Source organism: Crinia signifera, chromosome 9 (genome assembly GCF_055691185.1).
Source record: "Crinia signifera chromosome 9, ASM5569118v1, whole genome shotgun sequence".
Taxonomy (NCBI): domain Eukaryota; kingdom Metazoa; phylum Chordata; class Amphibia; order Anura; family Myobatrachidae; genus Crinia; species Crinia signifera.
The window spans coordinates 40,481,239-40,506,465 of record NC_139225.1 but is presented as its reverse complement, the minus strand read 5'-3'; the positions used below and the strand labels follow the sequence as shown (position 1 = coordinate 40,506,465).

Below are 25,227 nucleotides of genomic sequence, written 5' to 3'. Positions count from 1 at the left end.
ACTAATTACCCTACCCACCTTCCTGACATCACGTTTATGGTGTATACTTCTAAAACCGTATTCCCCATATTAATTATGCGTCTTTCTATTGATAGGTCACCATTGGAATATCTCTCCTTTCCGGAGACCCGTGCTTCAAAACGTAAGTTGTTCGACGTCGACTCAACGACTGATATTTTTTATTTATGCTAGGAGTGGGGCAGATGTATTAAACCTGGCAGGGAGATAAACTGGCGATAAAGTGGAAGGAGATAACGCACCAGCCAATCAACCCTCAATTGTCATATTTCAAACACAGCTGATTGGCAGTTTATCTCTTCGCCAGGCTTAATACATCTGCCCCAGTGTCTCATTTTTGTTATTACCAATTCGGTAATTTGCATTATTTTGTCTCTTTCAGGCCTCCGTCAACTGCCAAAACCGTTTCTGCCCGAGGACAGGACTCCACCCTGCACATGACCTGTAAGGGTGAGGGGACCGTGCGCTCCGCCAGCGGCACAATGCGCCAGAACAGGAGCCGGCAGGCATTGCTCAGTTCAGGTACGTGGACACAACAGCTGATTTTTACCTCACCTGGTAAAATGCATGAAAAACATACACAACATAAGGTGGCATATCTAATTACCCTCCGGTAAAACTTTGAGAGCGAAGAAGGGAAGGATGCTTTTTTATTATTATCATGTTATCCTTTTGGATCTCTGCAAAAACACACAGGTTCTGTGCTAACTGTATACATTTTAACCACGATTGTGGGTAATAGAGTATCGGCCATAATCATTCCTGTTACATAATTTATTTTGAAAGTGATGGCAGAATTTGTAAAAGCAAACACACCTAGAAAACAGGATTACCTCATGTAACAAACTTGTTTAGCAAGAGGCTTTCTATTAATACATGCGTATATATTCTGGTCACTGTTGTTAGGTGACGTCACCGGCACCGGGTTAGGAGGTAAGGTTTTTCAGCCGGCAAGGAATGTTCTGCTTTCTTTTTCTTTTTTTCTTCTCATGGGAACGGACTGCGGGATAGAGGCCAGATTCAACAGCTGTGTTCTTACTGCGTCCCTGTGCTTTCCCCCAGCCTTGTCTAATCCTTTTGTTTTCTCTCAATATTCCAGGGGTCTTCGAAGAAAATGATCAAAATCTTTCAAGCCCTGAAGAGACGTCTCATTCAGGCCACTCTCGGAACTCCAGCCAAGCCAGCCAGCAGTCCAAAGCCTCTGGTAACCCATCTCCTTCATGCTAATCCTTTTTTTTTTTTTTTTTTATTAAAGTTTTGGTGTACATAAAATAAACAAACAAAACCCCCATTATAAGTAAGGAGTGTAGCAGACACAGACAACATATCTTCCACATATGTTAAAACATCAACCGTGGGGTGTATAACAAAACAGGTTGTAATGAATAGCAAAAATCTAGATGGAGACAGTGGTCTATCACCGGTATCTAGTGTGAACATTACAAGCATAAGACATTGCATCACAGGATGTATAGACTACTAGGTGATTCATCGCGCCCTACGGGCGCTCTTCACACCGGCGTAAGGGGCTACGCCCCTTAATTTGTGAACATTTGTATTGTGAGAAATATGGTTAGAATTGTATGAAAGATGCCCTGTATTGCAACTTCTGGCAGTGGGTGAGGGTCCAGCATGGCAGCACAGGAGTACCGGACGGTGGCCCTGAGTCAGTGTCTCCTCCTACTGGGTGGGAGTTAGGGTGCATGAGAGCAGGAGGCTGGGATATGAGGCATGATAGGGTTATGTGGGCAACACAGCGTCAGCGATTACCCAGTGGTGGAAGTTACGGTTCAGGAGAGCAGGAAGCTGGGTAGTGATAGGGGTGTGTGGGCATACGGGGGACTAAAGAGGGTGGTGGACACTGTGGAGCTTCTGCCAGTGGGTGAGGGTCCAGCGTGGCAGCACAGAAATACAGGAGTCAGTGTCTCCTCCGACTGGGTGGGAGTTCGGGTGCATGAGAGCAGGAGGCTGGGCGGTAAAGCATGATAGGGGAATGTGGGCAACACAGGGTGAGGGGGTCTCCACTGGCGGAAGTTACGGGGCAGGAGAACAGGAGGCAAGGCAGTGTCCTCCCACATTGATGGCAAAAGTATTCAACATCGGCCATAAACCATTGATTATTTGAAAATCATTGATGGTCGATGGGCATCCCTAGAACTGGAGGAGGGTGGGGGACAGTATGCAGCTCCCGGCAGTGGGTGAGCGTCTCCTCCCACTGGGAGGGAGTGAGCGTGCATGAGAGCAGGAGGCTGTATAATAGTGGTATGTGGGCAAGACATTGATAAAAGTTGTGGCGCTGGTGCAGAGGGCAGTGGGGAAACCTGCAGTGCGGCAGCCAGGGCCGGATTTCCCACCTAGGGGCGGTACCTGCTTGTGGTGGTACAGGATCCCCCATTGTCACGGGAGTACGTGAAATGCGGGAGCGGGGGCCGCGGTGGTCCGCTGGGGGGTGGAATTGCCGGAAGGGGGTCTGGGGGGTCTGCAAATTGCGGGAGGGGGGGTGGTGTGTGGGGATCCGCGGTTAGCGGGAGGGGGCGGGGGTCCGCAAATCGTGGGCAGGGGCGTGGGGGGGCTTGAATCGTGGGAAGGGGGTCCGCAAATTGCGGGAGGGGGGTTGTCGGGGTTAGTGAATTGCGGGAGGGGGGGTTGCGGAGGTCCGTGAATTGCGGGAGGGGCGCGTTGGGTGCCGTGAGTCAAGGGGGGGTGGTGCGGGGGTCCGTGAATCACGGGAGGGGTCATGAATCGCAGGAGGGGGGGGTCGTGGGGGGGCTGCGAATCTCAGGAGGGGGGGTGTGGGGGGTTGCCGTGAATTGCATGAGGGGGGCGTGAATCAAGGGAGGGTGGGCGCAGGGGGGTGGTGCGGGGGTCCGTGAATCACGGGAGGGGGCATGAATCGCGGGAGGGGGGGTCGTGGGGGGTTGCGAATCGCAGGAAGGGGGGTGTGGGGGGTGCCGTGAATTGCGTGAGGGGGGCATGAATCGCGGGAGGTGGGGTCCCCGAATGTGTGAATTAGGGGGCGGTCGCAAATCGCGAGACGTGCCAAAAGGGCCCGCAAATCGTGGGAAGGGGGCGCTACGGGGGTTCCGTGAATCGCGGGAGGGGGCGGCGCGAATTGCGGGAGGGGGGTCGCAAATCACAGTAGGGGGGGTGTGCCGTGAATCGCGGGAGGGGGGGTCGCGGGGGGCCCTTTAAATGCCGGGAGGGGGGGTCGCAGGGGTCCGGCGAATCGTGGGAGGGGAGGATGCAGGGGTCCTGCGAATCGCGGGAGGGGGCTCGCGGGAGGGAGGGGTCGCTGGGGTCCCACGATTTGCGGGAGGGTTGCGGGGGGCACGCGTTTCGCGGGAGGGGGTGGTCGCGGAGGTCCAGCGAATCGCGGGAGGGGGTGGTCGGGTCTGGGACGGATATTAGACAGCACTTACATCGACAGCCATTACATCGACACCATTAGTTCGACAGCTCAATAGGTCGACATGGTTTTAGGTCGACATACCATTAGGTCGACGTGTCATTATGTCGACAGCTCATTAGGTCGACAGCTCATTAGGTCGACAGCTCATTAGGTCGACATGTTTTTAGGTCGACACTGCCATTAGGTCGACAGAGTCTATGTCGACAGTCAAAAGGTCGACATGGGTTTTTTCACTGTTTTTTTTTTTTGTCCGAAATGTCGACACAGTCGACATGGACAAAGTTTGAAGTGTACCGCAGCCGCTCGCTATGCTTCGGGCACGGTGCCTCGCTGCGCTCGGCACACTATTTTATTCTCCCACCACGCCCTAGTGGATAGTAGGGCATGAAATACCGCCTGTCGGCACATGTCGGCTCAATAAACAGTGAAAAAACCCATGTCGACCTTTTGACTGTCGACATAGACACTGTCGACCTAATGGCAGTGTCGACCTAATGAGCTGTCGACCTAATGAGCTGTCGACCTAATGGTATGTCGACCTAAAACCATGTCGACCTATTGAGCTGTCGAACTAATGGTGTCGATGTAAGTGCTGTCTAACAATAGTCCGGATACCGGGGTGGTCGCGGGGGTCCCGCGAATCGCGGGAGGGGGGTCGCGGCAGAGGGTAGGGATGTGCAGGAGTAATGGTGGATGGTGGCTGTGTAGTAATGGTGGATGGTGGGCGTGTACTGTAGCCCTGGCTGGGCGGGGGGAGGTGATGTCAAGGGGGTGGAACGTCAGACACATGAAAGTGAAACTGTCCTACACAGGAACGTTCTCCACAGGGGTTGAGTGACAGATCTGGCTAAATATATAAGAGATAGTTTCCCAAAGGCACCATTTGTTTTTTTTAGAGAATATCGGATATATAACCCACACAATTCAAGGTAGTACGTCACACTGAGATATGTTAAAATTTCAACTAATACAGAAATGCAATCTATCAGAATGATACCCACTGAAAACAAAAGATATCATCATACTGGGAAAAATGAGCATTACAATACCAGCGTCCGGCCTATAAGGGAAAGTATCAAATAAAAATTAAACTAAACCCGCCCAAAATACCCAAAACAAACCTCCCCTATAACCCCCCACCCTGTACAACATGCTAATCTTAATGCCTCATAATATGTGGCTGTTTGTCGTAAGAACCAGAAACATTGTTTTTACTATAGAGTGCTTTTCCATGAATATTATAGTGATAATTTGCTGACTACATCCTGCCATATTTTTCTAAATGTCTAGCCTCTGACTGTGCCCAATGTACAGTCCTGTTTGGAATGATAGATGCTAACTTTATAGTTTTACAGCAGTTGCTTTAAAGTATATGAATAAAACTTAGGGGTGAATTTATTTCGAATGCTGGGCATATAAGATCAGATAAAATGCCTGTCAGACCGGCATGCCCACACACATGCCACAATTCTGTGCATTGTAATGAAGATTCTTTCACAAAGAACCTTTTCATTACCATACATATGATGATCGAAGGCTGACAGACGTCATATAGTCAGCAAGCTACCTACGTGCACACGAATGCAAATTTATATGATCTTATTTCTGAATAATCCAATCCGTTGTTATGTTGGTTACAGTATTGTGTGAAAGTAACATATTTCCTTATTCTGGTTGACTCTCAAGGCTGCGAATTTCACAGTCTTACGAGTTCACCAGACGCCGCCCGCAGGGGGCCGATTGATTTAGAATAACTCACATAGGCAAAACATTATGACGTAACAACAAGCTGCATGTGTAGACACCTGGGGCCAAATGTAATAGGGTGAGAGTTTCAGAAAGTGAGAGATTCTGGGAGTGTTTTCCCATTTTTTTTAAAGCAGCAATCAATTACACTGCAAAACCAGGTTGATTTTACCATGTAATTAATTGCTGCTTTAAAAAAATGGGAAAACTCTCCCAAAATCTCCCACTTTCTGAAACTTTCTATTACATTTGGCCCCTTGTTAATTTTTTTGTTTTTTTTTTGTTTTACAAGCAGGGTACAGTTCCGAACACTCCCGATGTTCCAGTATGTCAGACCTAACTCACAGACGCAATACGTCAACGAGCAGCAGCGCTTCTGGGGGGATCAGCATCATAGCAGATGGGCCCGAAGGAGAAAAGGAAACCAAACCAGAGAAGCCCCCAAGGCCAATCAGACCGCCCCTCCACCTAGACAGACAGTCCAGGTAAGGCCTTGTACAAAACAGGTGTCCCATACGAAACTCAACAGGTTATGAGATTGGTCCTCTGGAAATGACCTGACAGCTGTTTGACTGGCATGTTTCTTTCATCTTCGTCTGTTTTAGTGAAGTTCAAGCTCTTCACAGATGTTCTCAATTAATAGTTTGAAAACCAGAAGATACATAAAAAATCCTTTGTCTTTGAAATGTCAAGTTAGTGACAGGGTGCGAGTGTCTTCCCTAGTTTCAGTATGGAATATGTGATGTGACTCAGCTGGGACTGAGTCAGCCTGGAACCTTGGCTCAGCGGCCTTCTGGATTTTAGAGCCAGCTCCTCTGACACATAGAAACCTCGTGATTTTCCTACTTGGCTTCATCGGTGGATTTTACTGTTACACTGTCTCAGGGTCCAGTTTTAGTTTCTGATTGTTATAGGATACATGGCTCACTCAGAGATATGCAAGAAAATCGTAATGAAGTGTAATTCCCTTCAGATTGCAACCCAGTATACCATTGTGTTATCTGGACCGTCTCCTCCTGTATATGATATAAGTGTGCACAGGGTAAGAGTTATGGAGCCTACACACTAAGGGCCTTATTCTAGTTCACTCTTTCTGACAAAATCCTTCTTAGATGGATAAAACAATGTGCACTGCAGGTGGGGCAGATTGTGCAGAGAGAATTCGATTTGGGTGAGGTGTGTTCAAACTGAAATCTAAATTGCAGTGTAAAAATAAAGCAGCCAGTATTTACCCTGCACAGAAACAAAATAACTCACCAAAATCTAATTCTCTCTGCACATGTTACATCTGCCCCCCTGCAGTGCACATGGTTTTGTCCATCTAAGAAGGATTTTGTCAGAAAGAGTGAACTAGAATAAGGCCCACAGTGATTTGGGGGCATTTTCTAAGCGATCTGACCATATGGCATACAAAAGTGCTCCTACATTGCTCCATGTGTAGGGGCGATAGTACCATGCATTGCTATCACCCGGTGATTAATATCCAACATGCTGGGAATTAATCAGCCAGGGCCAGTGTTCTCACCTGACAGATCGCTTAGCACACAGAGCTGGCACATCACTGTGTGCTGTGCGATCTTGCTGAGCGATTTAGCATCTGCTCTACCTCCTTAGGCTGAGTGTAGGGAGTTTGTTGTGATACCGAAGTGCGGCCACGCGAGGTTGGTATCTCAAGTAAAAATTGACTGTGCAGCCAAGGACATTTTGACTATATCAGATGCAGATCCTGGACCCTTTGAACGGCTGTGAATTCACAGCCTGCCTGATAATTAAAGGGCCGCACATGCGCACGGTCTGCTGTGCCCATGTGCGAGCCCTCTGTGAGAGCACAGGCTTTGAACATCTGCCAGCATGCCCCCTGTTGCTTGATTTACAGCAGGCAGCCGTTTGGGGCTGTGCTGTTTGCGTCTTACAGGAGTGTCCAGGAAAACGAATCCGATATACAAAGTGGCATCACAGGGTTCGCTCAGACTGTTGCAACAGCAAGATGCACAGCCAATATGATTTGCACCACCATTGAATAGGGCCCACTGTCAGAACGGGATGCGGTCATTCGTCAGACTGCATTTAGGTCTACAGTCATTAGGTCGACCCCACTAGGTCGACTGGCAGGAAGGTCGACTGGTCATAAGGTCGACATGGGTTTTTCACTGTTTTTTGAGCCGACAGGCGGTATTTCATGCCCTACCATCCACTAGGGCGTGGTGGGAGAATAAAATAGTGTGCCGAGCGCAGCGAGGCACCGTGCCCGAAGCATTGCGAGCGAAGCGAGCGATGCGAGGGTCCGATTCTCATTGCCAACTGTGTCCATGTCGACTGTGTCGACATTCGGATCAAAAACCAGTGAAAAACCCATGTCGACCTTATGACCAGTCGACCTTCCTCATGTCGACCTTTATGCAAATTCGACCTTAAGTCATGTCGACCTTGGCCCATGTCGACCTTAAGTCAGGTCGACCTTCCTGCCAGTCGACCTAGTGGGGTCGACCTAATGACTGTAGACCTAAATGCAGTCTGACGAATGATCCCATTCCGTCAGAACATGTCAGTAAGTTGGAATGAAAAATAGCCTATGCAGCTCATCATCTTGTCCAGAGTGTAGTGTCCTTTGTAAGTAACAGATGACTGTGGATGCAATGCTCAATGCTAACATAAGCATAAAATATTACATTCTATAAATAATAAGAAGAATCCAATAATAATGTGTGTAACATTCTACTACACACATCCAATCAGGTATATGATATCCTTGTGGGTTCTGTCATGTAGGATGCCAGATGACTTCCCAACAGTTGGGTTTCCAGCGGTCAGTATCCAGGCATTGGAATCCCGACTGTTGAATGCCTTACAGTCGGGATCCTGACTTACAGGGCTATTCTCCATCATGGCCCCATAGAGGGAGAACAGAACCTGTGGCGAGCCACCAAGCTGCAGCGTGCGCTCATCCCCCTGTCAGAGTACCGGCAGTCGGGATTCTGATGTCTGCATACTGACCGTTGGAATCCCAACTATCGGCCCGCTATACCAGCTGCTGGTGTTTTCAGGGCAAGACTGTTAAGTCTGTTCTAAACTATTGTAGTGTCTCTCTTGGGTGTGGAACCTGGTTTTCAACACAATCCAATAAAACTGAAATAATGAAATAATGTTGTTAACACCAGTAACAGTGCATTGGCCAATATTAAATTAGCAATGTGTTTGCTTTTGATTGCAGCCAACAACTAGATCACTACATTTCTATAACATATGTATTACATTTTCTTATTCAAAGGTGACCTCTAACATAGGAACCTGAAAGTGATTGAGGCAAGAAGCTTCTATGCTTGGACTCAATTACTTTATTCCATGATTTTCATTTGCATGGTGAACAGCCACAGGGCATGAGGAGATGACACCTGTCATGCGGAGAGCTGCCCCGTCTTATTCTTGCCTTCTCCCTTCTGTAGGAGAAAGAAGGATTCCGTGGAGAGTCACCCCACCTGGGTGGATGACACCAGGATAGATGCAGATGACATTGTGGAGAAGATCATGCAGAGCCAGGATTTCACGGACGTCACTAACAATGAAGGTAAGTGAGATGAAAGTACTGTGGAAGACAAGTGTACACTGGTCTACACGCTCCAGGAATGTAGCGCTCACCTAGATTCCGTTCCAGCATCTACGTGACTATTCTGCCTCTTGTTTATACAGACGCTGAAATATGTACGCAGGGCTCCCATAGCAGCGATGAGACATGTGTACATACAATAAAAGTATTTGTGGCTAATTGTGAGTTCATGCAACGTCGGACTCGTCTTTGAAACCCTAGATCTCTCTATTCCACAATATCCCATCTGTGAATATAAACAAGAGTTACATATATCTACCATGACCCCATTCGCTTTTGGGCCCGATTCACAACTGCACACACTGCCAATGTTCTCGTAGTTTATCTTTTTATTGGTGACCGGGCATGCACGAAAATTCATCCACACTCCTAAACCTGGATACACACTATAAGATTATCTTTCCAGTCTCACTGGTTGGAATAAAATTCTGGTATTTTCTGAGAACAAATTACAATTGACGGTTGGCTCACAAATACGGAAAACAATTGACATAAACTGTCGTTCTGACAAATTGGTTAAAGCCTTTTGATATAACCAATTTATGCAAATTAAGTTTTTGTCCTTTCCCAGCTTTTGGGAGCAAATGGTTGATTGTCATCTGTTCCCAGACATGGCAAGATTTCTGTTCCATCCAGCCATATTGCAAAGATAATCTCATAGTGTGTATCCAAGTTAAGGCTAAAGCGTTGAACTAGTATACGCCCAAAGCCGATGTGGCAATATAGATGCAAGGGGGGGAATTTACTAACATGGGAGTTGTATTTCACATTTATTTATAGTGTTCTGTCTCCCCAAACTTCAATTCACTTGACAGTCCCCCAGGCTGTTTAGATATTGGGGTGTATTTAATGCCGTCATCGAGCAGTGTGGATAGCTCGCCATCGGAGTATATAACGTTCTCCCCTTCACTCCCCATTTCCACTTCGCTGGTTCTTTTCAGTGAGGTGGAAACGGCGTCTGCGGCCATCAAAACAGCGAGGCTCTCCACAAAATGCAGCGGACCTTTTTATTTAAGGTGGGGGGGATGGATTTTCCTCTCCGCGCAAATAAGCCATCCTCGCCTTACAAACTCCCCTCATCGCCGCCGCATTGAATACACCCAATTGTCTCCATAAAACACACTCAGAAGTATTTATTTCTCATAACTCACTGGAAGCTGTGTACCTGCTGCTGCAGATGTCTCCCTGGCTCATACACTGTTCTCTCTCATTCTATATATATATTCAGACAGTCACCTGAGGCTGTTCGTCAGCAGAGACGGCTCAACCACGCTCAGCGGAATCCAGTTGGCTAACAGGTAAATGGGATTTTTCTTCCATTCCGCACATTACAGCTGAAGGTCACACCTTGCATCTCATTCACTGCATGACTTGTATTCTACATGATGCCTAACGTCAAGCATAATGTGCTCTCCTCAATGAAAGTAAAGAAAGAATACAGGGCAGTGTCCAAGCATTTCCACCAAAGCACACGTTAATGTGTATGGAGGTTTGGGAGCAGTTTCAGAAGGTAACCTGGACTTAGGGGGAGCAGAAAGGTTTCCTGCATTAATCTGGAACAAGTACTCACTATACATGTAAACACAGATTATTCTTTCATACACATATTAAACATAGCTTTAACAACATATACACTAGATTTAGATTGGATTGGGTTTTGGGTCCGATTCAGACCGGCACGTATCGGTCTGAATTCAGCCTCTTTTTCGATGGTGGGCTAGTTTCTCCTTCGCCGAGGCACTCGCAGCCCAATAAACGCTAGACAGGCTCCTCATAAGGCAGGCGTTCCCCTGCCTGTTATCACATACTCCGTAGCTGGGATCACCATGCAGAGCAGGAGAATTCCTTTGACGGTAACTAACCATCGAAAGATTTCTCCTCTGTGCCGAGCACTAGCGAGCGGATGTGTACCCGTACACATCCGTTCGCAGCCCTGCACATGGGCTCAGACGGTGGGGTGGTGTCCGCCGAGGCGCCGTTAACTTGCTCGCTGGGCTCCAAACAGATGCAGGTCTGAATCGGTCCTCTTGTTCCTGATCAGACGCAATATTCCACTGCATATGCGTATCGCTAAAATCGTTATTACGTTTTCCCACTATCAGTATGATTATACTGCTTCATACATTGTAATACTTCCCTGACATGTGACCTCCATGTAACCTATCAGAGTAGGAACATTATTCCCTGTGAGATTAGAGAAAGAGGTTGGTTTATGTAAAACATAAACATTCTCCTGACATGGGATGCGGTCAAATGGGCGACACTAATGGTTGTCAGACAAAAGGTCAACACACCCACAAATTAAAAGGTTGACGTGCATTATGTCAACATGGTCAGGAAGACGACACAAGCAAAAGGTCAGCATAAAAAAAAAGGTCAGCATGAGTTTTTCACCTTTTTTTTTTTTCTAAGAAAAGGAGTTCATACGTCACCATCCCAGTGCGAATAGAGACATGGCGAGCGCAGCGGTACCGTTATACGGTGTCCATGTTGACCTTTTTTGCCTGTTGACCTTTTGAGTGTTGACCTGGACACCATCGACCATTCAACCCATACCCTGGAATTGTATTGCATTCAAACCTACACCCCTTAGAATTGTAAAGCAGATGTGTAATGTAAAACCCATACGGTGGAAGGTGTATTCGCAGTGAACACTGGTCTGCCTGTGACTGACATTACATAATCCTTAGTAAATGACTTGTTCTCTGTCTTTTCAGAATCTCCGCAGGAGTGTTTGAACCTGTGGTGATCGAATCCCATTAAATACAAGCGAGGCTGCAGATCTGGCCAGCAGCAGTCACGGGCTTCGAGCCAAACTCCCTATTCCCGGCTGCAGAGTTTATACCGTCCCCACGTGAGGAGTAGATGAGACACCACAGACGGCTGGAAGCCCTCCTCGCTCTCCCTCCTCCCCTGTTCTCATTTCATCCTGGCACTTGTCCATCTGTTGTGTGCACATATCCAACGTGTGACAGTGTTTTCATCTGCTTCTAATCAGTACAACTCTGTCCAGGGATCTGGCCACGACACCCTCAGACTCTCCCGTCCCTGCTTTCAGCTCTGTCGAAGTGCAGAGCAAACTCCATAGCAGGAGAAGGGAGGGGAGACAGCATTGTTATCTGTGTGAAACTGCAGCCACTCATTCTTCTTCTTTGTTACGAGTCCTTTTAAACCTTTGTGTGCTGACTGGCCCATGTCATCGCTGTACGGATCCCGTGCTGATCAGTGCAAGATGCCACGTCTGACATGTGAGATTGGGACGTGAGATAAAAAGATCCATGTGAAAATAGATGGCTGAGGAATGAGCCATAGAAAGCGACACATAGGGGCTTATGGGTTACAGTACCTAGTACGGTGTTCAGTAAGCCCACTATTGTTTCAGCATTGTTAGGCAATGGAAAGGAGAAGAAAAGCAGCACAGTAACAGAGTAACATTGATAAATAAGTAGTAAGAATATCCTTTGCCTCATCCAGGCAGCCACATACCCCCTCCTCCTTTATCTTTATTACACGGTACCATTCCTGTTTCCTGTCATGTAAAGCTATAGAACTTTCTTCTGGGTTATTCTCCATACTCAATAGAAAGATGTCAGTGCAGAACTGAGGCTGGTCCCTACACCAGGTGGTAGAAAACAGCAGGACTGTTCATAGTGAATAAGGCCCCCGCTGGCAGGGGCCATGTATTACAGCGGGACTGTACACACCCTCCGGGAGAGGTCATGTGACGCAGCGGGTCTGTTGTTAATCTTTAGGGACTCCTCTGGTAGGAGTCACAAAGCACAGCTGAGCTGTGTAAAGCCTTCTGAAAGTATGCGTGAACAGCAGGGCTTTAAAGATGTCTTAGGGAACCAGCCCAGGGGGCAACACCGCTGGTTAGTGAAGCCCACACACGTGGCCCCAGAATATCCCATTCAGACGAAGGGGCCACTGTTGTTCTGTACTGGAATCTTTCTTCCAGACATTCCATTAAATGGAAAACCCAAATGACAGTTGTCAGGAGGGGTCGGCTGTGCGGGTCACATCTCCGGTCTCCATCCGTAGATTGTCCACGTAGAATCCCAACTCGGCGATAACCACTATTGCATGGTGAAGACTGCAGTTATTTCATGAACCAGCAGGCTGGTCATTCATTTCATTCCTAATCTAGTTTTTCAATGTGAAACTTTTTTGTCTTCTGTGGCGCCCTCTGGTGCTCAGGGCAGTGTATTTTGTTCATTTTGTGAAATTGTCTCTCGGCACATGCAAGCCGGCAAGTATTGCACACTCCTGTTTTGCTATATACAGTCACCTTTACAGGGTGTATATGCATGGAAAATGAAAAAATCCCATTGAGGAGTTTTCTCCACCACACTTGTCACCTTTTCACCACCTGCTTTGATTGTTAATTATTTCTTTCTTTACATAATTAAACTGGAACTGTAGTCCGGGGTGGCAGACGAGCCGCTCTAAGGACTACTGCGTTCCGCATAAGCAACCACTTTATGTCCACAGCACTTTAATGATTGTTGTTGTAAATGGTGCAGGGAACCTATAATGTCTGTCTTATATAGACATATTTAGCTCTTTTTTTTTTTTCTTCCTCTGGAGCATCAAATGTCTACATAATAATTTGACACTAATTCAGAATTGTGTAACATTTTTTTCTTCTACCAATTAATTGCATCACCTTTTCAATAAATCTGAAGCACTTGAGGGGTTAATTCACTAATCAATATTTTTATGGATTAATGCTTAAGATTGGTTTGGGATTATGTACAAGAGTGCTAGAGTAATTGCTCAGACTTGTCATCAATAAAAATAGAATAAATTGTAGGGTGTGGTAATATCCAGTTACTGCATTCCATGTGGTAGCCCAGTGAACAAGGCTGCCACTAGAACAGACTGTCTGTGTGGGCAGCCTTTCCAATGAGGCTGTCAGACTACAACGCCCAGTAAAATTATTGGGGAGAACTTGTTCGGCAATATTAATGTCCCAAAAGTAATGTTTATCTATGTGCTACATAGAGTTGATGTAAATTAGTGACCCAAGGCACCCAGCTATTAAAGTGGACCTGTTCCTTAAGAGCGGTGAAGTCGGCCATTTTGTTGGTTGGACCAATCTTCTTGAGAGTGAAAATGATCCGTTCACGCATGTTTCACCTCCACTGTGTGTAAGAGAAGGATCCACTTTACAGTGCCTCATTTTACAGCTGTTGTGAAGTAATAATCCTATTTTGTTTCAAGACTTCCCTACTAGACCATAGTATTAGGCTAAACCAAAATTTGCACAATAATGGATGCCACAGTAAAAACCTGTACAAGGATCGCCATAAACTGCTTAATAGATTAATATCTAAATCAGACATTTGCTTTGACTTTTTTCATCTACTCCAAAGCTTGTATCTGATTAGTAGTTATGGGTTATACCACAATTGCGCTATTTGCACCATGCAATTAAAAATGCCTTTATTTTATGTGCTTGACGCATTTTAAAGCAAGTAAGTGGATTACATGTGTTAGTATCTCTGAGCCAGTTTAAACGCATCTGCAATCTTTGCTCTTTTCTTAGGCAAATCATAGGTTAGACCACAAGACTTTTTGATACACAGAGCAGATAAACGTACTTTATAACCTTATATAAATATTCCCACGGGGAAATCCATTTGCAAATATTCACCATCGAATGGATTCTCCTTTGCTTGAAGTCAGGACTTACTCGTTGGCTGCGACGGCCATGTGAAGAAGGAGGCCACTGCTGGCGTCAGCGTCCTTACTTCCCAACTGCCGAGGAACGCGTGTGTTTTCCAGGGCACTCCCAGAAAACATTGGGGTTCCGCCCCCAAACGCCCAGCACCTGTCACTCACCTTGCATATGGCCAGCGAAAGCTAGACTTCACATGGTCCATCCGCAAGGGAATTGTGGATTTGCAGCCCTCCGAACAGGGATAAATCAGCCCCAGTAAGTAAATTGTATCTGCCCTTCTACAAATTCGGTAAACATTGCTGCATCTTTTCTGGGTTCCTTGATTTAGTAAGATTGCTGTTTGTGTTACCTTTAGGATCTGCCAATACGCAGTGGACATGCATTAACAAGAGCCATTATTCTAGAAGCCAGAATAAAGCAATGTATTCTGTGAGAAGTGTAGGAAGACAGGTACAAGCCAACACATTGCCTACAGTTAAAAGAAACCCCCATTTCCTTTTGAAAATAAAAGGAAATTGCAAAGAGGTGGGTCTTTTGCAGGGAATACCTGTTTTTTCATGAATAAGAAATGTTTTCCTGAATATGACATAGTATAACGCATCCAGACTTTACTTTAACATTAGAGGCACAATTCCAGCGCCTCCATTTAAAACCAGTCCATATTCAGTACATCTACCGTCCCATGAGGCAAATCGTTAGTTTTAGCAACGTTGCTATAAAATATATTTTCTCAGAATAAAAAGCGTCTATGTTTTAAATGTCTCATTGTACAGGACAATTTTGCTAAATCTCTATATTTTGTATTGCACGATATAGCAACAAGTTGGCTTCAGGCAGTTACGTTTGGCTACCTCCTCCCTGAACTCTCTATTGTGCGAATGTTGGTTTATTCTAATCTAATATGGATTACTTCACACAACTATGCTAAAATATATATATATATATATATATATATATAAAAACACTTTTTATTTTCCTATCTAAAAAAGTGCATACTGAGAAATTCCAATGATATTTTGTTTTGTACTCAGATGATAAAGTATATTGAGATATATATATAAAAAAAAAGTATAAAAGCTATTTTTGCAAATGAAGTCCAAAGTTGCACATAATTCAGAAACCACTGGTGCTGTGAACGGTGTATAGTTTTCTTAAAGCAAAAAAAAAAAAAATGAGAACATTATTTCTGCTTCATTATTTTTGTTTTGGAGCTTGAGATCCGCTTGGCACATTTCATTGTCTTATACGTCTCGCCTCTTTAAATTGTTACATTGTCAGAGCTCTTCTGATTCCGCCTATACCCCTGTGATCGGTGGCAATCGGGAAACATTTGGGCAAAATAAAGTTTTCTTTGGTTAATGCACCCCGTCTCTGGCTGTTTTTGTCTTCTTTGTAACCTATCAATTACCCTGATAGAAAAGGTTTTCTTGTTTGCTTGGTTTTATTTTAATGTCCCCAAGATTCCTTTAGGAGCATCTATGCAAACAGATGCACAGGTAATTTGTAACTGGTGCAGTAACCCTCTGTAAACCATGCCGTTTTCATTTGTTCACTTAGAAAAATGTGGTGGGACAAGGAATTGCATACAGTGGATAAGATGTAGTCTTGGTCTTTATTTTGTAGCAGGTAAACGGCATACCAGGTAAACAGCACAGGCAAGGATGGTTACAGCATTGCAGCATACATATGTAATGGCATAGTACAAACTCCTCCGTATGTTCCAGTGCTCCCTACCGTAGCCCACACCCCCGGCCTATCACCTATTCCACCCTCAGGAACCATGACCTCCTGCCTTAGAAACACTTATATCAGGAAAGCTCAGGTGCTGCTAATCAGCTCAACCCTGATCACATCAGCTTTCCTGCTTCTGCTCTAAAACCTGGACCGGATCCTCCACATTACCTTCATGTGAAAGTATGTGAAACTAGTTACCTGTGCACCTGTTTCTCATAAATTCATACTATCTTCCTATGAAACAAAGTGATCCTACGAACATCAGTAGTTACGACTACCTGTACTTGTACAGGTGTGTGTGTGTGTGAGTGCGTGTGAAATAAAACCATGGGCCTGATTCAGAGTTGATCGCTGTTGTGGGAATTTGAAGATCAAACAATTTATCGAATGACTGCACATGCATACGGATCGTAAACGCAATTTAGCCGGAGGTTGACTGACAGTAAGCTAGCATTAGGGGGAGAACACCTGCTGTTTTCAGGGAGTGTCCAGAAAAATACAGGCGTGCGCAAGCGTTTTAAGGCAGGGTCTGTGGCAGCCTTAATCAGCCTGTCTCAGTCGCAGATGACCAATAGGCTCAGACTTACTCACGTTTGCAGACTGGAAAATCATTTGATGGTTCGTGAATTGCGCATAGTAGTAGTAGTACGTTTATTTATAAGGCGCCACAAAGTGTCCGCAGCGCCGTACATAGCAAACAAAACACAAATTACAAGGTAACGTACAGGGAGTGTTGAAAAATACAGTATAAATAGGGGTATAGCTGGTAGAACTAAAATCAGCATCAGTTCAGAAGTAGGTGTCAAAATTGTCGAGGAGACTGAGGATAAAGTAGAGGAAGGGAAGAACAGGACAGAAGGACAGGTGAGGTAAAGAGGTAGGGTGAGTACGTGAGGAAGGAGGACCCTACTCATAAGAGTTAACATACTAAAAGGAGGTGGGTGGACGAACGAAAAACAATAGGAAAGTAGGAACAGATGGGAACGGAGGCAGGATAGGAGGATCAAAAGAGGTTAGGAGGCGGGATAGGCTAATCGAAAAAAGTGGGTTTTGAAGGAGGTAAGGGAATCGGAAAGCCTGATGGGAGGCGGGTGAGAGGTAGCCCAGAGAGAAGGATGTTGCAGTAGTCAAGGCGGGAGATGACAAGAGAGTGAATGAGAATTTTGGTCACGTCAGTGGAGAGGAATGGTCTGATGCGTGAGATGTTGCGTAGGTGAAAGCGGCAAGACTGTGAGAGAGCACGAATGTGGGGGGTGAAAGAGAGGGAGGAGTCAATGATGACACCGAGGCAGCGCGTTTGGTCAGTGGAGGTGATCTCTGTTTCACCAATGCTGATGGAGATAGTGGGAGAAGATTGCAAGTGGATAGCGATCTATATTTTTCCGCAATTCACACTCACTCTACTCCCATCACTGGCTGCCTGTAAAGATGGCAAATCTATTTCAACATTGGTTTACTGACTTTCAAAGCTCCACATGACCAGGGCCCAAGGTACCTAAAGCCCCGCTCAATTACTGCAACCTGTAAATGAAGGACAATTAGCAATACCTAGAACCTCCCTAAATTCATCTGGGGGTCGAGCTTTCAGCTTTGTGGTTCTAACTCTATGGAGCTCTCTCCTCTGCACAGTGCGAGAGCCCCCTGCTCTAGGATCCTTCAAAACAGACTCACGCTTTTCAATAATGGCCCTTATTCAGATCTGATTGCAGTACAAATTTGTTCTCAAAATGGGCAAAACCATGTGCACTGCAGGTGGGGCAGATGTAACATGTGCAGAGAGAGTTAAATTTGTGTGAATTATTTTGTTTCTGTGCAGGGTAAATACTGGCTGCATTATTTTTACACTGCAATTTAGATTTCAGTTTCTACACACCCCACCCAAATCTAACTCTCTCTGCACATCTGCCCCACCTGCAGTGCACATGGTTTTGCCCATTTTTAGAACAAATTTGTACTGCGATCAGATCTGAATAAGGGCCAATGTCCCTATAGTTCCTAAAAATTACAACCCAAATGCTTAGTTCTCTTTATACTACTAAGCTGATTTTTTATTTTTTATTGTTAATGTAAAGCACTGTCCTATTAGAAGAAAAGTGTTCTAGAAATATTATTAAGATTTATTATTATGGTACTGCTTTCCTAGCACGGCGCCCACGATCTAGATTGTATGTGTGGGGCTGATATCTCAAGCATCTCATGTGTTTGTGCGGCATAAGATGCATGAGATGATGCAATCGACGCAATCAACGAGATTTGTACATTGGAATAAATGTAAAAAGGCCCCAAAACCCCAATTTTAATTGCTAACCCTCCCTCATGGGTGAAATGGCCCCCCCATTGTTAACGCCACCCCACTATTGACGCCAACCCGAAGTGTGGCGAGCGGCGGCGGTACGCGTCCTCCGACCTATTCATACCCCCACTATCCACGTCGGCGTGGAGTTGATTTTATATAGTGTGGCGAGCGCACCGAGCCCAAAGCGTGGTGAGCACGTTGATAGTGCTGGTGGCGTTAACAATGGTTATTGGGGGCTCACGATTTTTTATCTTATGGATCTCATGCATCTTATGGATGCATAAGATCCATGAGATTAAAAAATTGGGTCCATCGCGTTGATTGTATGCCTTAAGTACCTTAAACTTAAGGCATACAATCAATGAGACGGGCGCTGTGCTAGGAAAGCAGTACCATTATTATTATTGTCATACTTTATTTGAGATCAAGAAAAACTTTTTTTTTTAAATTGGTACTAGTTTTTGAGCTCCACTACTTGCGGTATATTTACCTTAGTAATATAGTCATAAAGTAAGGCAATTTGAAATTAATCTGATGTTATTTTAAAACAACATAGATAACAGTTGTTTAAATTTAATCAATCGCAAATGATAACACAAACAAAACTTGCAGCAAACAAAAGAAGTATCTCAAATGTGGCCAATCATGAGAGCGCGTTCTGTTTGTGGCTTGTACTCATTTTCTGTGTCACCTCTTGTCACTGTCCAACAGTAGTCAGCAAGTATAGGAGCGTTTCACCACCCTGATAGCTTGCTGCTATTGCTGAGATGTCTGGGCAGAATCGCTCACCGAACTCGCTACTCATTGCACCGCAAGCGACAGGGGAGGGGTCCAAGGGACCCATTTACTATTGAAAATTTGTGGCTAATTCCCAGAAAACACCCATTTTCAGAGGTTAGCTGCAGATATTAAGTACCTACCCGAATGTAAGATGGAGGGACCGCAGCAGGAATCTCCGATCCCACCTGCCCCGCTCGCTGCTGCTTCCCCCAATTTTTATGGGTGATGTGAGTCTGCCCGATATCGGATAACATTGCATCAGGTCCCAGAGTAATCGCCATTCTGTGAAGGCAGTAGCCCATTGTAGCCTATGGAATACATACTGCATCACCGGTGGTGCAGTGTGATCATCCCAGGTCATGCATAAACCCCTTGCATGGATGGACTCCTTTTGATAAGAACCACATGACTCAAACTTATGGAAGGAACATCACTCCTAGTCCTCACTTGATGTAAGCAATTTGCAGGCAATAAACAAAACATGGACTACATTTCTGTTCTCAGGTTTGCCAACCAATAAAGGGGGGTATTCCATTAATTCAACCCAATTCAATTGCGGGGGGGGTTTGCATGTTTTTGAGAGTACATTTTCGCCTGACGCCCATGTGGTTTTTTTTATGGGAGGGGGGGGGGGGGGGGGGGGGGGGGATGGAGATAGACATGGGTGAAAATGCACCCAAAGTGGTTGAAAACATCTGCAAGTTCAACCACAAGTGGGCGAAAGCACGTGGTTTAGTGGTGAATATGTAGATTCATGTGGTTTTCGACTGCAACAGATAGTAAGACCTGTTAAAACATTGGGATGGGCATTGAAAAGGGCACATCTGTTTCACCCTAAAATGGAATAGCCCAATGTCCTAAATACCCCACATTCCCCAGTATATAAATACCCCTGGAGCATCATAACTGTGCTCTATCTTGGAATTGATGTTTTAAATGTCATATTTGTTCTTCGCATGATAAAATCAATCAGATGTAACTATTTCCATGTAGTTAACATTTCCCCTGTTGCATAAGGAATTTAGGGGGAAATTTAATAAGATGTGAATTGTACTTCACATGTGATATTGCTATGGGCAACCAATCAGAATCAATTTCTTATTTATTTAGCACCCTCTAGAAGACAGACCAGATCTGATTGGTTACCCATAGCAACATCACATGTGAAGTAGAATTCACATCTTAGTAAATTTCCCCCTTAAAGTGAAGAACACTAATAATTCAAAAACAATATTGTCCAATTGACTGAGTTTCTAATCACACTTCCTCCCATGATCATGTGACTGCGTTCAAGCAGTGATGGCACGCCTCTTTGGCAGCACCCTGAATGTAAACCTCTTGTGTTTGCTCTGCTAATACTGGACGGGCCGTTTCCCCGATCAGCACAATCTGCCACTCTGCTGTCCCAATGTTGTTAGCAACTTGAGAAAAGGGTTGTGATAACATATCAAACACCTCTCCCATTCAGGTGAACATGTAGAAAGGTATCTGAAATAATGTAGCTCCAAACACTGGGCTGCATCCCTCCCACTATTTTAGCACTCTGTATGAATAGCAGTCACGAATATAAATTGTGGAGTCTGGGAAATATCCTAGCCTATATATTAAATCTTAATATAATAAGTCATACACGTATTTCCAGTCATCTGTAATAGCTTTACAAGAAAATCAGATGACTTATAGACAATAGTTACTGTATATCCTCCAAATGTAATGTGCCAAGGGCCTACAACTGTCATACGTACTGTGTTATAGCATACCTACTTAAAGACCCACCATACCTCCTTACTGTTCCACCATACCTCCCTACTGTCCCACATTCACTGTCCCACCATACCTTCTTACTGTCCCCATTCACTGTTCCACCATTCCTCATTAATGTCCCACATTCACTGTCCCACCATACCTCCCTACTGTCCCACATTCACTGTGCCACCATACCTCCCTTATGAACCATATTCACTGTCCCACCATACCTCCCTACTGACCCACATTCACTGTCCCACCATACCTCCCTACTGTCCCACATTCACTGTGCCACCATACCTCCCTTATGAACCATATTCACTGTCCCACCATACCTCCCTTATGAACCATATTCACTGTTCCACCATACCTCCCTACTGACCCACATTCACTGTCCCACCATACCTTCCTACTGTCCCACAGAGTTGTTTATGCAGTGGGAGAATATATGGCATTTATTCAAAGTACAAGGGGAGCTTGGGGCACAAAAGCCACTCACAGTGATGTGAACAGTGGTGTTGAAGGGCTCCATCACTTCTTCCCTTGGTTCTGTCCCCTTTTCAGGGTCCTGCTTCCAGAAATATCAAAGTTGTGTGGTATGGATAGTCTCCCTTATCACCACACCCTATTACTAATTCTGCACATATACTGTATACAATTCAATGTATTTACATACACCCAGTTAGACTAACACTGATCATATATGAGTTATATACAAGGGTGTAGCCACCATAGCTGAAAGGAGTGTAGCTGCTATGGGGCCCAGAGCTGAGAAGGCCCCAACTTCCCTGTTTGTTACATGTGTTATATACAAGTGTGTAGCTACCATAGGTGCAGGGAGTGCAGCTGCTACAGTATGCCCAGAGCTGAGAAGGGTCCAACTTCCCTGTCACAGTTACATGTGTTATATACAGGGGTGAAGCTGCCATCGGTGCAGGTGCTATGCGGCCAAGAGCTGACAGTGGCCATCTTTCCTGTCACAATTACATGTTTTATATACAGGAGTGTAACTACCATAGGTGCAGCTAGTGCAGCTGCTATGGGGCCCAGAGCTGAGAAGGGCCACCTTCCCTGTCACAGTTACGTGTGTAATGTACATAGGGCCCCTTGCAAACTTTTGCCTTGAGGCATACAAAATAATTAGCCATACCTCCCATTTTTGGGGTCAGCCAAGGAGGGACATATGCGTGTGTCCGAAAACTGTTTCTTGGCCTTCGCAGATGGGGGCTTGGCCAGGGCTCTATGAGCTGCTGGCCATGCCCCCAGCCCCACTCTCACAGTGAACATACCCTCCAACTGTTTGTTTTTAAAGCAATAGCACTGCGCTTCCTCCCCCGAGGTGGCCAAGGGGACTCTGGGAGACGTTGTTTCCTACACCGCCGGCTGCTTCCTGAGTAGCGTGAGGGGTAGCCAGCTGACAGGACTACAACTCCCGAGGTGCACCACCTCAGGGGGAGAAGGGAAGGAGGAGGAGAGTGTCGCGAGCCAATCACATGGCACGCTGTACACCTGAGATGTGGGAGAGCACCGGCGCCGGGTGGGTGAAACGCCTTAATAGCAATTGAATGCATTGGGTAAGTGACACAAAAATGTTGGCAGACGTGGGGGCGCTAGAGCTCACGGGCAAAGGGGGAGCATCGATGCAAAGTGCTGCAGCTAGCCAGCTGCCCATAAAGGGGAAGTGCTCCCAGACTACCCGCACTTCATAGGTGTGGGGGTGGCTGCAATAGTGGTGCCCGGTGTTTTCTCTGTGGGGTTTGTTTAAGATGAGGTAAGGGGAGTAATATACTGTGCAAGGCCAGCAGCATGACTGCACAGTGTCACAGTGACCTGACATGTTATAGCTCTGATCCTCTGATCAAGTACTACCCTCCAAATGTATCATTGAAAGTATAGGAAACTAGGCAAGACCACGCCCCCTTCCGGTGGCCATGCCCCCTTTTAGAGTTATACCGAATTCTGCCCTTCAGATGTTGGAGGGTATGCAGTGAATAGGCGCTCTGCGCATGCACACATCATCATTCCCCCTCTGTTCTGTTATGCAGAGCAGTGTGTGTCAGGATGGACTCCCAACTGCCTCCCACTGTGGGACACTGCTGGCCTCAGGTGGGATGAAGGACAGTCCCAAGAAAAAAAAAAGGACTGTACCGCAAAAATTGTGACAGTTGGGAGGTATGAATTAGCTATTCTCCTGGACCTTCTCATTTTCATGTGGTATAAAAATAACTTGGTGGCATAATAATATTACGTAAAATCAAATGTGGTACAATATGAAGTGGAGGCATTATAGTGTGGTATGATATGAACTGGGGACACTGTATGTCATAATGTAAACTGGGGATACTGTGTGGCATAATGTTTACTAGCAGCCCTACAATGTGACATCATGTAAATGAGGGCGTTACTATGATTTCTAAAATGATCTAGGTGGCATTATTATGCGCACATGGCCCCCTTTCAAATGTTGCTACTGGGCCCATGAATTTCAGGCTACACCCCCGATTGTTTGTAATGGTTCTAAACTCGGCAATCACTTAACTGCGCAATGTAACATATATCAGGTGGGCAATCCTCCCGGTTTCTGGGGACCCCCACTCCCCCCCCCATCGCGGCTTCCTCCCCCTCACCTTGCCATTTAAATAACCAGATCGGCTGATCTCCGCGGAGGGAGCAGGGCTAAAGTGGCATAACCGCATCATTTTAGCCCTGCCCCTCCGAGGAAATCGGCAAATCGGGTCAGTTTCCCATTTGGGGGTGGGGCTTAATGACAACACACTTAATTCCCGCCCCCCAAAACTCCTGCTGAGGAGATTACAAAAGTCGGCAACCCTGACATATATGGATGGACAGGTGGAATGAATTTTGTGTGCAGATGAGGGCTAAACACAAGCCTTTTAAACCAAAAATGCTCTTTCATCTCATGTGGTCTCTTAGAATTATAGAAGTGTTACTGTGGTTGCTCTTATACCATAAATCAATAATAAATGGTCATAAAAAGTGTAAGTGGTGTCGGTCTCATCTGATGATTCGACTACACATTGAAATAGTCATTGGACTCAATTTCACTGTAGCTGTCCGTCATGTTGCGTTCCCGCTGTCTGTCAAACAGGCAGCAAATCCAGCACCAGAGTCGAGGTTCGGGAGGGATGTGACTTCCCTCTGGGGTCTGCATAGAACGCAGGGAGCAGGCACCTAGGAAAGGAAATAGTCATCATAATGGCACCCAATAAAAGCACCATGCTAGAGCATAAGAGTCCGCAGGAAAGTCACATACCGGGGAACACTGCTTCTAGCACACATTTTATACTGGAAGTGCAGAATATAATACAACATGGATGTTACTAAGGACTGCTTTTTCTTTTGTTTGTTTAGGCTGGAGGGTTTTGGTAAGATTTAATTTTATGACCAAGAAAATATAGTATCCTTCTTGCACCAACAAAGGGAGTGCAGCCATAAAATACATCCCCAGACAGTGGTTACTCTCACAGTACTACTCTCACAGTATTGCGGTTATACTCAGTCTCTGTACTTTCACAGTGCAGGGGTTGACCTCACGGGTGCCAGTCGGGATCCCGACAGGCATTTACCCGACGTCGGGATCCTGACTGTCAAAACACCGACAGGCGGGATCCCGACGGCCACCAGCTATTTTCCCTCGTGGGGGTCCACGACCCCCATAGAAGGAGAATAGAATAGGTGTCGAGTGTAGCGAGCCACCGTGCCCGCAGCGTGGTGAGCGCTGCGAGCCTGCAAGGGGCTTAGTTGCGCTCACCATGCTGTCTGCGTCCGGACAGTCGACATCCTGAACTCGGGCTAATGACCGTCGGGATCCCAACTGTCGGACCCCTGTACCACACCCTGACCTCACACTCACAGTGCAGCAGTTACCATTACAGTGCAGGGGTTACCCTCATAGTTCAGGGGTTACCCTAATAGCGCAGTGGTTGCGCTCACAGTCACAGTGCAGCAGTTACCCTCACAGTCACAATGCAGCAGTCACATGACAGTGCAGAGGTTACAGTCACAGTGCAGCAGCTACCCTTACGGTGCAGGGGTTACCCTAATAGTGCAGTGGATGCCCTCACAGTCACAGTGCAGCAGCTACCCTTACAGTGCATGGATTACCCTAATAGTGCAGGGGTTATCCTCACAGTCACAGTGCAGTGGTTACCCTAAAAGTGCTGTGGTTACCCTCACAGTCACAATGCAGG

At 45.9% G+C, this 25,227-nt stretch overlaps 2 protein-coding genes across 5 annotated transcripts in view; one reads left to right on the top strand and one right to left on the bottom strand.

The window, feature by feature from the left end:
- EEIG1 (estrogen-induced osteoclastogenesis regulator 1) overlaps nucleotides 1–15,823 on the top strand; it is a 63,069-nt gene extending 47,246 nt beyond the window's left edge. For 2 of the 3 annotated variants that reach the window (XM_083158971.1, XM_083158972.1), the window contains exons 6-12: nucleotides 96–142; nucleotides 401–540; nucleotides 1,118–1,222; nucleotides 5,466–5,658; nucleotides 8,617–8,738; nucleotides 10,006–10,075; nucleotides 11,495–15,823. In XM_083158971.1, the coding sequence (XP_083015097.1) occupies nucleotides 96–142; nucleotides 401–540; nucleotides 1,118–1,222; nucleotides 5,466–5,658; nucleotides 8,617–8,738; nucleotides 10,006–10,075; nucleotides 11,495–11,540 (723 nt within the window). In that variant the 3' untranslated portion in view covers nucleotides 11,541–15,823. The remainder of the gene's footprint in view (nucleotides 1–95; nucleotides 143–400; nucleotides 541–1,117; nucleotides 1,223–5,465; nucleotides 5,659–8,616; nucleotides 8,739–10,005; nucleotides 10,076–11,494) is intronic. The other variant, XM_083158973.1, reaches the window with a different exon arrangement.
- A 4,081-nt stretch (nucleotides 15,824–19,904) lies between these two features.
- LOC146035481 (uncharacterized) overlaps nucleotides 19,905–25,227 on the bottom strand; it is a 28,577-nt gene continuing 23,254 nt past the window's right edge. For both annotated transcript variants that reach the window (XR_014460665.1, XM_083158965.1), the window contains exon 4: nucleotides 19,905–24,208. Coding sequence is in view for 1 of the 2 variants with exons in the window: in XM_083158965.1 (XP_083015091.1) it covers nucleotides 24,048–24,208 (161 nt within the window). In the remaining variant the exon portion in view is untranslated. The remainder of the gene's footprint in view (nucleotides 24,209–25,227) is intronic.